General features: G+C 35.6%; 1 protein-coding gene across 1 annotated transcript in view; it reads left to right on the top strand.

The window, feature by feature from the left end:
- Positions 1 to 17,137, top strand: part of PTPRD (protein tyrosine phosphatase, receptor type, D) — a 1,328,567-nt gene that overhangs the window by 1,096,695 nt on the left and 214,735 nt on the right. Inside the window, exons 11-12 of the mRNA XM_014953943.1 lie at positions 4,011 to 4,156; positions 9,351 to 9,492. Of these exons, the coding sequence (XP_014809429.1) occupies positions 4,011 to 4,156; positions 9,351 to 9,492 (288 nt within the window). The remainder of the gene's footprint in view (positions 1 to 4,010; positions 4,157 to 9,350; positions 9,493 to 17,137) is intronic.

Here is a 17,137-nt window from a genome sequence, read left to right as displayed (position 1 = left end):
AAAATAGTTGTCAGTTCTCAATCAAAATTGCCCTCGTGTTAATAAGCACAACTGTGTGTGCAGTGTAATTGTGTTTGCTATCAGGAGTGCCTAGCAGCTTAGGTCAGAATCAATGTCAAGAAACTGACAACATTAATTGTGGAGATAATGTTTGTCAAACCATAATTAACAACCTTTAGAAACATAAAGGCAACAAATACTTCTTTTCATTTTTGGTTCTGTTGGGCTATGATTTCAAATACCCTTACACCAATGATGGTCACTTTATGTGTAAGAAGGTGAACGTGTTGATTGAATAATGAAAAGATTGATTGCATAATACCTATCTTCTTCATGGTTGGCTGGGTACTGTAACCATAGTCTGAGCATCTCTTGACCATAAATGAGTTTATCCTCACAGCACCTATTAAACATGCAGACATTATTATCCTTTTGGTGCAGCTGCTGAGCCTGAAGCAGAGAATGTAACTGGTTTGCCAAATTAAATCCAATTTTGTGAATTTAAAGATAAACTGCTGAAAAGGGCCATTGTATGCATTAAAATATCTGAGATTTACAAGACTACTATAAGTTTACTGTTTCAGGTAAAATTGTCTGTGTTCTGATAATAATTTACCTACTCTGATGTCATATGATACGTCAAAGATAACTGCCTTACTTTCAAGATTAGACACAGGAGAAGAGTTGTGGCAATGTTTTTTTACAGGAGTTACTTAGGTAAAAAGAAACTTTGACCAGCCACATACCTTATTTTTTCAGCTAGATCATGGTCTAAGCGAAACACAAACATCATCATGGCTTCCTTCTGTGCTGGAATGTGAAGCTTTTTTATTGACGCAGGTCATATCAGTCCTTGCAAACAATAATATGATCTTTACATATAACCTGAAAACCTTGCTTTTCTTGAAAAAAGTCTACAAACAGGGAATGACATCATTATATAACAACATAATGTCTTTTAGCTCTAATGCCTCATAGCAGCTTTAATAATTGTCAGTTCAGCAAAAAATTCATGCAGGACTAGAAAAAATTCTAGTTTTTTGAGATAGTTGTGAAAGCCACATTAGGTGTTCAGCCCTATTTCTGCAACTCAACTATGCAAATACAGCTCTGCAGAAGCTAGTAATTAATGCCATAAGGAGCCATAGCAGTTATAGCCCTTTACCAGGTTTGGCCTTTACCTAGATGAAGAAATTGTCAGAAGACTGGTTTTGCCTCAAGTTTCATACATATTTCTATGTGCACTATTTGATAAACAGCTTTGCAATTTGCACAGTGTTGGAGATGAAGGGGATTTTTTTCTTTCTTTTGTGTTCAGCAACAATGGGTAAGGTAAATTTCCATATGTTGTAAATTAGCGCAAACTCTCTTGTATTTACCTGAACTGCACTAATGGAGAATTTATCTCTTAGTCTCTGATAAGGAGGGAAGGGATTCTCCTTCATTTATCTTTTTTTTTAATTATTGTTATCATTAATACAGTATTTTGCATATTCGTAAAAACATGCCAACCATAGATATCATGGTGACTGGCAGGGACATAAAGCCTAATAATAGAATATGGTGGGGTTTTTTTGTTGTTTAGTTAGTTGGGTTTTTTTTTATTTTTTTGCAGAGCTAATTTAATATAATTCAACCTGGTCTTTGCTTATCATTTTTTGTTGCTTTTTTTGTTTGTTTTTTTAAAAAAATCTGCAGTTCTCCTAGTCCCAAGATATTTAAGTGAAGTGTTGCAGGAATGAATGCACAGCATGGTTCTTAAATTGAGTTGCTTTCCCTCCGTGACCCTTGTAACATGTGGCAAAATTGGCAGATTTTCCAAAACAGACCTTGTCTCTAAGGAAGTGAGTTACTTTATTGATGTTGAAATTATCAGTTGGACAGTCATTAAGTGTATGTATGAACCATAAATGTAGAATTTAAAAGCTGCTTATGAGCTACTTTACATAGTTACTCTGTGCTGATGGACTTGCCCACACTATTTTTCTCTCGTTGGTTTGCAGTTCAACACTGAATTCACAAAATGTCAAAAAGAATAAAAAGAGAATGGCAGTTCATAATTTTTCACTTGATGGCACACAATCACAACTTGTGCCACAGAATATCAGCATATCAGATTCAGTCATGTCTCTTTACGAATCAGAGGATTGAGTTAATACATGCATAGAAAAGGGTTTAAAGCTACCAGTTTTGGTGAAACCCAGATGCTCTTCATCATAATACATTTCTGTCTTTTCTGTGGTCTAGGTATAAAGCCTGTGACTTGGGAAAGGTTTTTTACTTTCCTTACTCTAAGTGTGTTTTATTTGCCATGGTTTTTGCAATTTTTTGACATCAGAGAAGTTCTTTCATACATTCCCTGTGGCGGCATGGCACATTATTTTTCTGTGCTCAGATTTGCTGTTACATTTGGTTTCAGGTACGTATTCACCAGACAAAATTAGCACAGCAGATAGTTCAAGGGTCCTTGAGTATTCTGTAAAGCTGAGCAATAGGAATTTTGCCTAACAGCTTTATCAAAGATAAAAAAAATGCAGATTTTCAGGAACATTATATTTTTACTGCATTTTTTGAAAATTGTCTTTGTTACTGCTAAGTTACGCATTAGGAGCAGGGTGAAAAATACTCATTTCATCAACTTAGGACACTCTGCATACTCTCATATTTAATGTAGGAACAAAGCAACAACAAATCGAGTTTCTTTTATAATAATGGCCATGTCATATTTTCTTGGCATTTAAAATTATTTCAGGATTTCTTCCAGTGTTACATACATGCATACTTGTAACGTGCTGAATTCTGGACTTGTGAAGTATTGCCTGTGGAAAGACCTGTTCAGCAGAGTAAGGGGTTGGACATCAGAAGTGAAGAGCAGCAACCTAGAAATGATAACTAGTACAGTGCAGGTACATAACTGTCAGAACTAAGAGAGGAAAATAAAGAAGAGCAAAGATGTTGAGAACAGAAAGGAGCTGACTGCTGGAAGTTGAAGATGAGAGCAAAAATTAATTGCTGCAGCTGCTCTAAAGCAACTACATATAACAGCTTAAAACTGAGAAAGGCTATTTAACAAACACCTGGATTTTTTATCACTTACTGGCCCTAAGTATTCACTTCATAGCATTCAAAGCAGCACTTGATCTCTAAAAATTTCTTAGCTAAGAAAGAGAATGATGTAAATATTTACAGGAATTCTTCAACATTTCTGTACTGTGGTTAGATATAATCCCATAGATTTTTATATTAAATCGTCAGAAGTCATGTTGTGTGTTGGTGTAGGTTCAAAAGTTTTTTTCACCACAAGGCTGATAAAGTAATTTTATTTATGTTTTAACAGAAATAGAAAGGAGGGTAATAATTGATTAAAATTCCTTTGCCTAATTTAAAAATGATTTCTCCATTTCTCTCTCTTCTCCTGTTGTTGCAAGAATTGGGTCTTTTTTCACTTCTTTCTGGCAGAGTAGGGTAATTTGGGGGTGAACAGGAGCTATACGTGAAACTGTGCCCAAGCATAAATCTCTCTTCCTTTACAGTCCTTTCTGTGTGGACTCTTAATACACAGTCGTTTACCTCCACCACTGCAAACTTACAAATGCTTTCTCCTAAATGTCACTGATTTTAATGGCTCAACGGTGGGAATCCTGTTTTCATGACATCCTGTGATCATAACATCAAGTCATGAATCATGATCTTATTATAGCTGATTGATGAGCTCATTTTGCAACAGAAGACAAATTGGATTTTTTATTTATAATGGTGATAAAAAATAATGTGTGATCTTGCTATTCTGATGGTATCAGATTCTGTTTTAATATAAATTTCACTAGTAAAATCTCTAAGTACTTTCCTGACCTTTTAGTTATTTTTTTTAATGCTTTTCTCTTCCAGGTGAATACTGTCGCTTGGGAAACAAAATTTTTCCTTTTTTTCTCGTTTTGAAATCTTAACATGGCTTTGTTTTTTATGTTTACTACTTCGACTAATTTTGTTAACCTTTGTGGTTGTTTCAGCACCACCAAAGTTTACAAGAACTCCGGTTGACCAGACAGGGGTTTCTGGAGGAGTCGCCTCATTCATCTGTCAAGCCACAGGAGATCCAAGACCTAAAATCGTCTGGAACAAAAAGGGAAAGAAAGTCAGCAATCAGAGATTTGAGGTATTAGGTCCATTGTTCTGTTCCTCTGAAAAACATTCATTCCAACTTCACTTCTAAACCCAATACGTGTGCTTTATTTATTATCAGTGATTAAGCAAAATAGCTATGAGTATTGAGGACAGTTTAAGTGGGAGCAGTCTTGTGAAGTTTTTATGTTGCCAACTGGTTGTGCATAGAACTGTTACATAGATAACTGCTACTGCTGGTTTCTAAAATAGCATGATGTAACTGGGCAGCCTTGATGTGCTCCTGTTCAGACTGTTAATCTTTTCCATGAAGGAGAGGGGGGAAAATTATTTGAGCAGTGATTGCTGTCTCCAGAGAACATACCACCTCCTTTCTGTCTGTATACATTGAAGAGACATAGGCTGCTACAACTTCTGCTGTCGTGGTTGCTTACCGCCTCTTGCAGAGGGAGATGGAAAGGAGAGGGTAGTTCCTGCTGCTGAAGCGGAGATGGAAAACTTGTTTGCTTTTGATTCTTTTCTTGACAGTAACCTAGGAAAGGGCTTTAGAAAGAGCTGTTTCCTCTCTCCACAGCCTTCAGTTAAAGGAAACAGTTAACGTAATCTGATCAAAGGATACTGGTTCTTTGGGGGAAATAAGACAACAAATATTACTCCCTATTTCAGTGGCACAAACAAATAATATCAAATATGGATTGATGTTTAACATGTTAACATGTCTGTTAACAGAATCACAGAATTGTCAGAGTTGGAAGGGACCTCTAGAGATCATCTAATCCAACTCCCCTGCCAAAGCAGGATTGCCTAGAGAACGTTACTCAGGACGGCATCCAGGCGGGTCTTGAAAATCTCCAGAGAAGGGGACTCCACGACCTCCCTGGGCAGCCTCTTCCAGCGCTCTGTCACCCTCACCCCAAAGAAGTTTTTCCTTATATTTGAGTGGAACTTTCTATGTTCCAGCTTGTGTCCATTGCCCCTTGTCCTGTCACTGGGAACCACTGAAAAGAGTCTGGCTCCATCCTCCCTCAAACCGCCCTTTAGATACTTATACGCATTAATAAGGTCTCCCCTCAGCCTTCTCTTCTCCAGGCTAAAGAGTCCCAGCTCTCTCAGCCTTTCCTCGTAAGGGAGGTGCTCCAATCCCTTAATCATCTTACTTGCCCTACGCTGAACTCTCTCCAGTAGTTCCCTGTCTCTCTTGAACTGGGGAGCCCAGAATTCGATGCAGTATTCCAGCTGTGGCCTCACCAGTGCAGAGTAGAGGAGAAGAATGACCTCCTTTGACCTATTGGTCACACTCAGACAAAAAAACACTCAGAAAATGGGGGAAGGCTTGTAGAATCGATACCAAAACTGGCAGTAAGAATATACAATTTTCACTGTGTCTCTTCACTGTTTTCAATGTTAAATAAGAGACTTCTCCATTAAGAAAAGAAATGTTTGGAAGATGACTAATTTGTACATAAAACAATTGTGACAAGCATCTTATGAGCGAATGATCTAAGATATACCTATTAAAATTTGACTGAATATTGAAGTCATCTGAGTTAATTTTTAGTAGTATTTGGGAAGATTGCCCTGGCTTTCAGATTAGATTTACGTCAGTGGAAAAGAATTGCTTTTCTTGTATAAACTAATTTTTATTAATTCCTTTTTTGTTCAAAAATATTTAAAAGTGTTGGAATTTGTCCATTAACCAATATAATTATTTACTTATATATTTACTGCAATGTGAGAAATTAAACCATGAATTTAAATGTGGCCTCCTAGCGCCAAGAAGTGTTTGCACTTTGTAGAGCATATGCAGTGCTGTAATTGGCTGGTGGGATTAACAGAGAAATTTTATCATAAACTCTACACAATTTATTCCCCTCTGGTCACAAAATTTTCACTTGAGGTGAGTTCTAAACAGTGAAAGATTGGGCATGGACATGTTTACTGTGTTGATTCAGTTTTATTTTGCAATATATTGTAGTTTATTTGCTTCATATATTGCTTTCTATGTACCTGTTTTCAGGGAGAATAAGCAAAAATACAACTGTTTTATTTCCATAAAAAATACTTGAATGGAACTATAAAAAATTAATTTAAAATGTTTTAAAAATGTCTTTAGTGGACTGTTGAACAAGCCGTATAGCCAAGTGAGATGGAGTGTATTTCAAAGAAATAGAAAACACTTATCAAGTATTTTATAATTTTTATTATAAGCACTGAGCAGAGTAGTTATGAAGTGTGTAGAGCCCATCAATATTTTAAGCAGCTTTCCTTCCTGTCCAAAGCAAGGCTGTTAATGATCCCTAAATAAGCAGAGAACAACAGTAAAAATGAGATTCATGGAAATGTTCCATGAGACACATGGAACATTTGGGGGAACAAGAAACGTCTGAGATTGTCAACTACACCAGTAAGATGATAATTAGTTGGATTCTTTTGCTCTTATTTCACATTGATATTTTGTATATTTCTCTGAGTTTGATTACTTAGCAATGTAAGACATGAAAATGTTTTATCTGATCACCTGTCTTCATACAAACCTAGTAAGTACAGCTCAAAAGGACCTCAGTGCACCATCTTATTTAATCCACATGCTTTCTCAGGGACGCTGGGGTTACTTTCTTTTTTTCCCCCCTCTAATAAACTTGGACAGCCTCCTACAGTGTTTTGTGAACCTAGCCATCATTTTTTTTTTTCTTATATGGAAACAGAACTTCTTTGCTGGAACTTGATGTAAATAGCAGTTGTCTTATCTGGCAATGGAGGAACAAGTGGTTTATTCCCTCTCTCTTGACAGTGGCCTGTTTATATATTTCAAGATTATTATCATTGAATGTGGAATGTTCTTACAAGCTAATTCTCACAACTGAGTGAGAATAATGGTGAGAGCCATACATTTTTTCTGAAATTAAAGGGTACAATGAGACACTCTGGGACTTCGCTATTAATCTTTCATCTTTTATTTATATTGCAAGTATATACTGTGAGTGAACATGATGGTATGAAGCTGCGGCAGGGGAGATTTAGATTAGATATTAGGAAGAATTACTTTACTGAAAGAGTGGTCAGGCACTGGAACAGCCTGCCCAGGGAGGTGGTGGAGTCACCATCCCTGGAGGTATTTAAGAAACGTGTAGACGTGGCTCTTCAGGGCATGCTCTAGTGCCCGAGATTATTGGTTTGTGGTGGGGTGTAGTGTGTGGGGTTGTGGGTGTGGGGTTTAGTTGGTAGGTGGTGGTTTTGGGATTGTTGTTTTTGTGGTGGTTGTGGTTTTGGTTTTTTTGTGGGTTTTTTTTTTTTTTTGTGGTTGGACTCGATGATCTCGGAGGTCCCTTCCAACCACTAAGATTCTGTGATTCTGTGATACAGAAGGATACTTTTTTTTTTCACAAATCAATTCAAATACTATGAATTAGAAAAATCTACTTTAAGTTACTACAAAGTCTTTCTCAAAGGAACTTAAAAGAAACAGAGAAGGGGGAAAAAGCAAGTTTAAAAAATTGCACCATTCTACTCTGAGGCATGAGGCTGGTTTTATTAAAAAATTCATACTTCAAAAAAAATAAATCTCATATGGTAGATGGAGATTGGGAGGAATTAACTGTCTGTGACATGGAGGAAAGGGGAGAACTCATCACAGGAAGAGTAAATCCATTTATGATACATATTATGGAGACACCAGAGTTGAAACTTACTCTCTGCAATATTTCCCCTACCCAGGCTGCTGCAATTGTTTTTATTAGCTATTCAGTGAGGACTACACAGCATTAAGATTTAAATAATAACAATTATTCTTTTTAAATGTAATGATTGTGATTATTTGGATCCTGTGCTTTCATTTTTTTATCTACAGATTGTTAGTCTGTATGCTTTAAGATTGTGAAATTTTCCTTTCCCTCATAAATGTCAATTTATCAAGAATTCTAGTTATTCTCTTGTTTGTGCTAAGATCAGATGGAGATTTTGTGTTCTCTAGGTATGTTTAAGACAACAGCATTACTTAAAGAACACAGGAAAGTGATACAGCCTCTGGGCTATCAAACTAATTTCTTCTCAGAAAAAACAGATTTTTATCTTATTTCCACAGAGACCTCTCCTTTTCCTAGGAGAGGAAACGAAGAAGAAACTGAGCAATTCCTACAATGAAAATGTAAAGATAGTGGGCATATTACCATAGTTCCCAACTCTGTACTTTATTTCTGCCTTACTCTCAAAAAGTATAGAGATCTAGAAGACCACTTGTGCATCAATTGGACATAAAGATGCAAACATATGTGCAGATAGGCATGTATGTAAATTGTTTTGTGCATGAATATGTAGATTATGGCCAATTATTCATTATTTTGTGAAAAAAAAAATAATGTGACTGTCCTTTCTTGATAGGTGCCTTTTACCTGATGGTGCTAGTAACTTCTATTCTTGACATATTTTTTTTTTTAAAGTAGATTAAATAGATTACTATTATTACTTAATTATTAGGAAGGCTTTTACAATGCCTGGAGTGCTGCAGTACTCACCAGTATCTGATGTGATTCTGACAGCGGAACAAGAAGGAAATAAGAATCATTCAATTATTTCTTTCTTGTATGAAAATGAATATTTCTTGTGTGCATATTATAATTTTAAAACTAAATTTCATCCTATCATTTAATGTCTTACCTGATCACATGTTTTCCAGTACATTGTTGGTTAAATTTATTTATGTTCTGTTGGTTAAATGCATATCTAAACTGAGTAGTCCTATCTTGTTCAGAAATTGCTGACCCTTTTTTTCACTTTGGAGATAAATGAATGATTGAACTGCACCTGTGAGTGGAGTGGGTATATAGGCTGCAGCAATTTAAATGAATCTAACTGACATTTGAAGGTAGAGTACTTACGCTAAGGGAATGGAGAGAACCCGGTGATTAACTTCAGGGTAAAAGAGCATTAAGTTACAGAAGCCTTTGTTACAGCCCTTGTTTTTTTTTTTTTTTCTTCTTTGGTTTTGATCCTGTCTTTTCTTGAAACTATCTTAGAGTGGCCATTGAATACTCACTGAACACCAACGTATATTACAAGGCGTTGCCACTGAAACGTTTTCCCATCCGTGTGGAATTTGTCCTGTACATGTATTTAAAAAATGAACCTGGCTTTGATGACATGAATATCAACAGGTCACTGTACACGAACAGATTAACTGAGGGATAGGCATTAGTAACAACATCTGTGACAGCTTTTGTTTCCTTCTATAGGTAATAGAGTTTGATGATGGATCTGGATCAGTTCTCAGAATACAACCACTGCGCACACCACGAGATGAAGCTATTTATGAATGTGTGGCTTCCAACAGTGTTGGTGAAATAAGTGTGTCCACAAGACTCACTGTTTTACGGGGTAAGTTCCTTCTAAACATAACTAATTTACTTCATAAAGTGCTATGTAGTTGTAAAAGAGAGGTTTCTCTCTGGGAAAGTTAAGTACAGCTCTTTTCAAATGGTCATTATTATAGCTCTGACACTGGAAAATACAAACTTTTTTACATAATACTTGAACATCCTTTTTCTGATTTTTGACCATAAAATGGGAATGTGAGTATGCGGGGTATGACAGATTAGAGTGAAGAAAGAAGTGAAACAGGAGTGCCATGCACAACAGGTTATTACATCAATTATTGATGAAAATATGCTTTATGAATGCATTTGATTTACTTTTCAGTGCTGCCCTGGGTAGCTTAGCTTCGTGTGATCAGCATTTATACAGAAATTTGCCCAACTAACAGTGACTTTGAAAAGTTGCATAAATGGTTTTTAGATGAGGTTGAACTGCCCCAAGATTTCCCCCCCAAAGATATAACACATAAAAAAGATAAGGGCTTCTTCCATTTCAAATATATGTCACCTGAATTCTATTCTTACTTCAGCAAGAGTTTTTTGAAGACAGTAAAAGAAAAAAATCCATTTTTTCAACTATCCTTCAGGGGTGAGGATATGAATGTACTGCCAAGTCTACTGTCTAGATAATACTCAGAGGAGTAAATACTAGTAGTCAAATGACCTGGATGCTTCATTCTGTCACCTGGAGATGAATGGAAACTGGAACTGAAGTCATTTCATGAAATATCACACTTTTCAGTTTGCAAGGTTGCTTTTATGATTGAAGATTACTGTCTTGTATTGTGATACTACATGGCTTACTTCATTTGCAAAATTAACTGCTAGAGGCCTGTTTTTAGAAATTGAAGATGATTAGTCAGCTTTACAGAACTTTGAAGAAAATTTGTAAAATGTATGATTTAAATAGTATATTTTTTAATCCTTCTATCCCAACAAATGTATAGTGACTAGGAGCTTTCTTTTATTTTTTTCTGAAGTTGGATTTTTAGTCAAAAAAGAAAAAGAAAAGATTTATTTCTGTACTAATGGTTAGCTATTTTAATCAGTACAGACAGTCCTGACATTATTGTTGGAGTCGGCTAACAAAACTATGTACATATATAACAAATAATAACACTAAGTGCATACACCATAGTCTGGTGTAAGCAATAAAGTAAATTCTTATCTCTAAGACCATGATTGTTACTTCTGTTGTCTTTTAAATATTCTTCCTGGTCTAGCCAATGAAAATGGGAAGACTGGTAGTTGGGTTCATGTTTAAACAGCACCATGGATCTGTTCTTACTCCCCAAGATTAAGTTTTCCCTTTATTTACTGATAGAAGCATTTTCTTTGCACAGCTTCCATGTTGTTGAAAATGAACAGAAAATGGCATTTCCATACTGCATTAAAAGTTTTGGAAATTAAAGGGAGATGGGAAAAGGAAGGGGAGAAAAGGCAAAGAACAATATGAAAACTCAGGTGGAAAAAGTATTCGTCTTCAGAATTTCTTGAAATACATTTACAAGACTCCGTGGTCTTGAAATATGAATGCATGGGTTTTGAAAGATACTGTTCTAAACCAATCAAAGGTCTCATTTGGGGTTTTTTGGAGAAGAAGCAACAGCCTCATGTCTCTACCAAGCGCCATACCAGTTGAAAATAGCAAAAGAGTTGTCTGAGTGTCAAAATGGACTGACTATAAAATGCAAGCTGTTTTTAGCTTGTTCTATTGATTATTTAATCAATTTATTGTAGAGGCATATATGACTTTGCTTCCTATTTCTTATTCAAATAGCTCAGTGCAACTTCAGAAAACACTAGCATCAGCTCCTGCTTTAAAAACCATGTACGATGATATCTATATGCAAATCCTTGATGAACAAAAAAAATTACATTATTGGTTATGAAGTTAAAACTTAAATTCAAATTTTAAATTTTAATTAAAAATTAATTGTCTAATTAAAAATATGGAAGAGTGTGTTGTTTCCAGCCAGAATACATATGGCTTTTGCAACTGCTTTGGCCTCAGGAATATATTTATGGATTTAATCTGAAACTGGGAGCATAGGAGAACTCATGAACAATACCGCAACTGTACATTTAGATAAAGGGGTAATATCAGGGAAAGCAAGGACCATGCAGATTAACAGGACATTGTAAGGAAATTTTGGCAGGATTAAAATTTTGAAGTGCTGGTAGTACAAAGACTTGCTATATTGCTTTCCAAGACAAACAATAATTCAGCGCTGAGGGCATTAGTCTGGAAGCTAAGTAATTTTACTATAAGCTGCTTCTTTGCAAACTCACACAAATCTTCATCTTGTACAGGCTGCAATAGTAGCCTTGTGGAAAAGACTCCAATTATGCCTTTGTAGAAAATAGTGCCTCTCTGCCTCACACAGCTGCTGTAGGAATAAAAATATATCATAGTTGTGAACAGGAATTAAGAGACATAACCAAAACAAATGCAAAACATAGTGGAGTGAGTTGTTTCTGTGGTCTGCTCAGGCTTTACTCATCCCTGGAGCACGTGTGTGCATCTGGATTGCAGAAGATACACACATAACTCTCATATTATTTTTAAGTCTTTCCATAATGGTGCTTTCACAAAACCAACTTGACATTTGTGCCTCTTGCAAGAGGGCACCCTGGGGAAGAAGTTTGAGTTTACCCACAATTCATCCCACAAGAACTGACACTCCAGTATGGGACACTGGTGAAATCAGGGTGTTGCCAGGAGTTGAAGCACCTACCTATATTCATTTCTGTTTGCTTGTTTATTTCATTAAATCCAGTTTAACTGCTACAAATCATTGGTGCAATACAGAACAGCCATATTTTTTGCCAATGTATTTATATTTTTAGGGCCAAACTTGTCAGTTTTTCTCTCTGTGACGGTATAGAGTAACAGTAGTTCTATGCACTACAGTTTTACCCTGTTTCATTAGATTCTGACACTATGACCAATCTGTAGCATTTGGTTCTCTAAGAACTATGAATATAAATGCAAGTCTTTCTGGGTGTTGAAACTTCATAATGTGAGGAGAAAAAAGGGCAGAAAAAGCAGCTACGGATGATAACATTTCAAGGTCTTAGCAGAAACAAAGTATTTGGGTCTTTTTTCTGTTACCAGAGTAAATCAGGAAACGTTCTAGGCTGAACTTTTACTGAATATTGTGACAGTCTGGACCAAGAATGAATGTTTGCGATAAATAAAAACTGCTTTTGATTTTCTGTATAAAAAGGAGGGGGCTGTTTTCCAGGATAGATTCACCCACAAGAAAATACTGAATTTCAAGGGAAGCAAAGCTTGTGAAAAGAAGTCTGGAAGTCTCCTTCCAGACAAGCGGAGTTGGTGCTATCTATTTTGGAGCTCATTGTTTTGAAAATTTATGCTGACAACCATACAAGTGGAACAGTGCTTTGATTCTTTAATTCAAAATTATCAGTGTTCAATAGCCAATGAAAGATGATAAAGTGCAGGATCTTCCCATACTATGCAGACTTTAGAGTTGGAATAGCTTACCTTTCGTTGTCCATTCATTTCTTGTTAAAGGCATCTAACTTTTTTTTTTGGGTCTTGCAAATGGTGGATAACTAACATTTTTCATGGCTACAGAACAAGGATTCTGGCATCATATGCAAGGATATCAATTGCTCAGGAAGAAAAAGTGAGGTGCCGTGTTCTAATAGAGAAATCAGGAACAATTCCGTACTATTAATTTTAAGGAATCCTGCTTTTCATTTTTTAATTTTTTTATTATTATTATTATTCCTTGATAAAGTTCTGCCAAGACTATAACGATCTCAGGAAGCATAGCTTCAGCTACCTCCTGAGAGGGTGTATGATTGCAGCACAGAAAAGTACAGGTTTTAAGCAAGGATGGAGAAGGTCTAGTAGAGCAGAATATTTAGGTATGTTCTTCTATCACTGCTGTTTGGTTTCTTTTTTTTGCTGTTTGGGAGGTAAAGAGAGACTACACAGGACATTTAAGCAGAAGGCAGTCTGTTTTCTCAGCCCATGATTTTCTCTATTATTGTTGATTGTATTGTGCATTATAAAAATATTGATATATAGCATCTGTCTATAAGGCACTGTATAAGAATGGAAGAATTAAAGTAAAATTTCTATGGGAAGTGCCTGTGGCAGTTGTTCTTTTTTATGCTTTTTAGAAACACTGATTTAATGTCAAGCAGACATTGCTGCATAACATAAAAAGTGGAATATATACTGAATAGTGTTTCCCTGTCCATTGATACACACAGACATTGAGATTGAAATAATTGAGAGATATTATTTTTATTAGACTTTTGGAAATGCAGAACATTTGTTTTAGAAAAAAAAAAAAAACAAAACACAAAAAGCCCAAAAACCAGAGATGATGAATCCAAGGTGGTACTAAGAGATTCAATGATAATAGAAGCTCATTTCTGTATTTTCACTGTACCCAGTAGTACTGAAATGAGAAGGAACTATTTTGAAGTAATCTGTCATCTGGGACAGCTATCTTTGAGGGCATGGAAATGAGACAAATGGAGTGGCACGGCTATAATGTTGGAAAATGTGCTGTGGGATGTGTCTCATTTTGAGACAAATCGGAGGAAGGACTGTACATATTCTGGGTATTAGCTGCACAGTAGGAGAAATTCGCTGTGTTCCAGCTGGAGCTGTATAAACGATATATACTGGTGTTTATCTGACTTAATCGTTTGGTATATAGCACAGTGATTATTGCCAGGGGGCTGCTAGTAGGACAGGCTGGACAGGCTTTTGAAAGTGGAATGAATAGAAACAAGGAAAGTAAGAAACTACCTGTGAGAGAACTTCATACACTGCATTTAACTCAAACGTGTATTGCATGAGAAGACTTCTGAAGAGCCAGAGTAGTATCTTGCCCCAAAACTTCCTGAACTGTCAGTGATCATGCTATATGGAGGTCGCACCTTCTGACCAGAATTAGCATGTTCATTACAGTCCTATTTTTATTATGCCTCTTTTTGAAGAGGAACACTGTTGTTCCTGCTGTGAAAATGGTACTTTGCAGTTTATGTTGTAAAGTCTCTCCTGGGGAGCTGTGCAAGGAAGATTAAGGAACACAGCTGCTTGACAATCATACAAAAGCATTTTGTGAAATAGTGAAACAAAAGGAGAGGTAGCCAACACAACTTAAGCTTAAAAAAACCCCTTACAGTCAGTTATAGAATGGCATGCAGATTTCTTGATTACAAAGTAGTACAACATTAGAAATATTTTGCAGAAACATTAGAAGCTATTTTGAAATATTTGGATATGTAAATGTATGATGGGCAAAGAGAACATTTGCCTTCCATGCAGTATAATTTGAAATACTCAATGAACTATTGATGTTTTTAAAGATGGTGTGGTGGGCTTTAACCACCAGCTAGAACAGGAGACAAAAGAATAATTTTGTGAAATACATGGTCCATTTCCCATGGCTGACTTCTGAGTCACTGTTTGTTTTGAGTTCCTTTATAGTGCAGGCATATATGTGGCAACTAATGTTAACGGTTTAGAAAATACTGCACTTTATAAATTCTGTAACAATCAGTAAACATATAAGGGTTTATTACTGTAAATATATGGTGCAGGGGATTGAGTTCAGCTTCACTTGATCTTATTGATTTCACAGTTATCTATTGTTGACTTTTGCGTAGTTCTTAAAAAACCCTATGTTTGTAGTCATTTAAAGTATAGGAAAATGATTGAATAACTGCCAGAAGTATTGTAAGAATTTTTGTCAAGTGCCTTATCTCATGTTTTCTGTAGATACTATTATTTTTATATTTCCAGTCATGCTCTGAGATGCAAAATTTATCAAATATATTGTTCTCCTCAATCAGTTACTTTTGTTTTCTTAGTTTTAAATGTACAAATTTTTCCTCTTCTTGCACGCCATTTTATTATAAAGAACCTGCTATAGTCATTATAAATTAAAAGCTATATGCTAGAAAGCTTCTTCCAAAAAGTGGAGCAGTCACTTTAGAAAAATTAATGAAACAGCAATCCCAAATGTAAATTCCTGTAGTCAAGACTTTCAGAGATTAGTTACTTTGGAAAATCAATAATAGGCTGCTCAACTTACCAGACCTTTTAAAATGTCTTAAGGAGGTATCCGTAGTCATCAGATTTTTTGAGAAATATGGCCTAACTTTATTCCCTACAAATATTTTTTTTTACTGATGAAGTTTCTTTCAACTCTGTCATCCTGCTATTCTTTTCACTTGATTGACTGTTCAGTTTTATTTCTTGAATGAAAATACACAAAGTTTTCCTGCTGCCAGCTAGTAATACCAGCTACTATTATGTCTTTGTAAAGGTTTATTTTTCTTCTTTCTATTCATTACTTAGTTTAATATGTCACTTAATGTCATCCAGCCAAGTTTCTGTTTTACCTAAAATGTTATAAAATTATACAGTTCAGTTTCACATATTTGTACAGGTGCATAGGATCAAGTTTAGTTTTTGAAATATTAGCAGTAGTATAAAAATTATATATGCCTGATATTTGTAGGTCAGAATGGATGATCCTAAGACATAAACATCGGCTTGAAATCAGTAAGCTGGCTAGGCTGTATCATATTTGTTCTTATTATATATCTATGAAATAAAAGAAACTTGTGGGTACTAGTTCATAGATAGATGTCTGACAGTTGTTGTGATCTAAGAAGAGGAATTGAATTAATACTGGACAAAACCAGAGTAGTCTAGTTAGCTTGAAAGAATTCTTTACTGAACAGTTTTGGCTGAGAATGTACACCTGTCAAATACTTTCAGACAACAGCTCCATGACTAATTTTAGCACGACCCCATTGGGGTATTCCCATTCTAGTATCTAATGACTGCATATAATGTTATAGGCATTTTTGATAACAACAGTGAGTTATACGCTGGCCTCTTGGAAAATGCAAAATAAGCCACCCTAAGCAGATCAATTTTAAGCACATTTTTTATATTTTTTTTTCCCACTCATTAATAGATGTGATGATTCAGTCCCTTTACTCAAACTGTCATCCTCAAATCATCAGAAACAAGTGGCAACGAGAACAGCGAAAAAGGAATTAGTAGGGGGAGTAGGAATATTTCTTCTGCCAGTTGGTCCTTGCAGAACCAGTATCAGGTGACGTAACCATAGAAATAAAGTGAAATTCCTTAACTCTGAAGAGACATGACCTGCCTTATACAATAGGTTACCATTTTGATCAGATTTCTCAGAGACTGACCTGGATTATAAGCAACACACACATATGATACTACAAATGATTTTTACAAGGCAAGGTGGAGCATTAACTGTGTCTACAACTGGTAGCTGTTCTAAATAAGGATAGTGGTGTTTTACTTCTGGCCATGATATCGATATTTTACAGCACCATGTGTCTATATAGTGTTACATTTACATACATAAAAAGTTCGAACTTTTTCTAGTTTCTGCCTGGATGCAAGGTAATTCAGTTTAAATAAAACTGTCGTTCAAATGTGCATTGTGTTATTTCTTAATGTATTTGCAAAATTGTGAACCATTTGTCAGTTTTAATTTACACCAGGAATTTTAAGAATGCAATCACTTTTCCTGGGATTCTGCGTACATTTAAAGCCCTTGGCCATGTGTAAAGTTTTACGGGTTCAGTATCAGGGTTTAAGTTTT

This window comes from Calidris pugnax, unplaced genomic scaffold (genome assembly GCF_001431845.1).
Source record: "Calidris pugnax isolate Ruff unplaced genomic scaffold, ASM143184v1 scaffold178, whole genome shotgun sequence".
NCBI classification, from domain to species: Eukaryota; Metazoa; Chordata; class Aves; order Charadriiformes; family Scolopacidae; genus Calidris; species Calidris pugnax.
The sequence above is the reverse complement of the archived record's forward strand: the minus strand, read 5'-3'. Positions and strand labels throughout refer to the sequence as shown.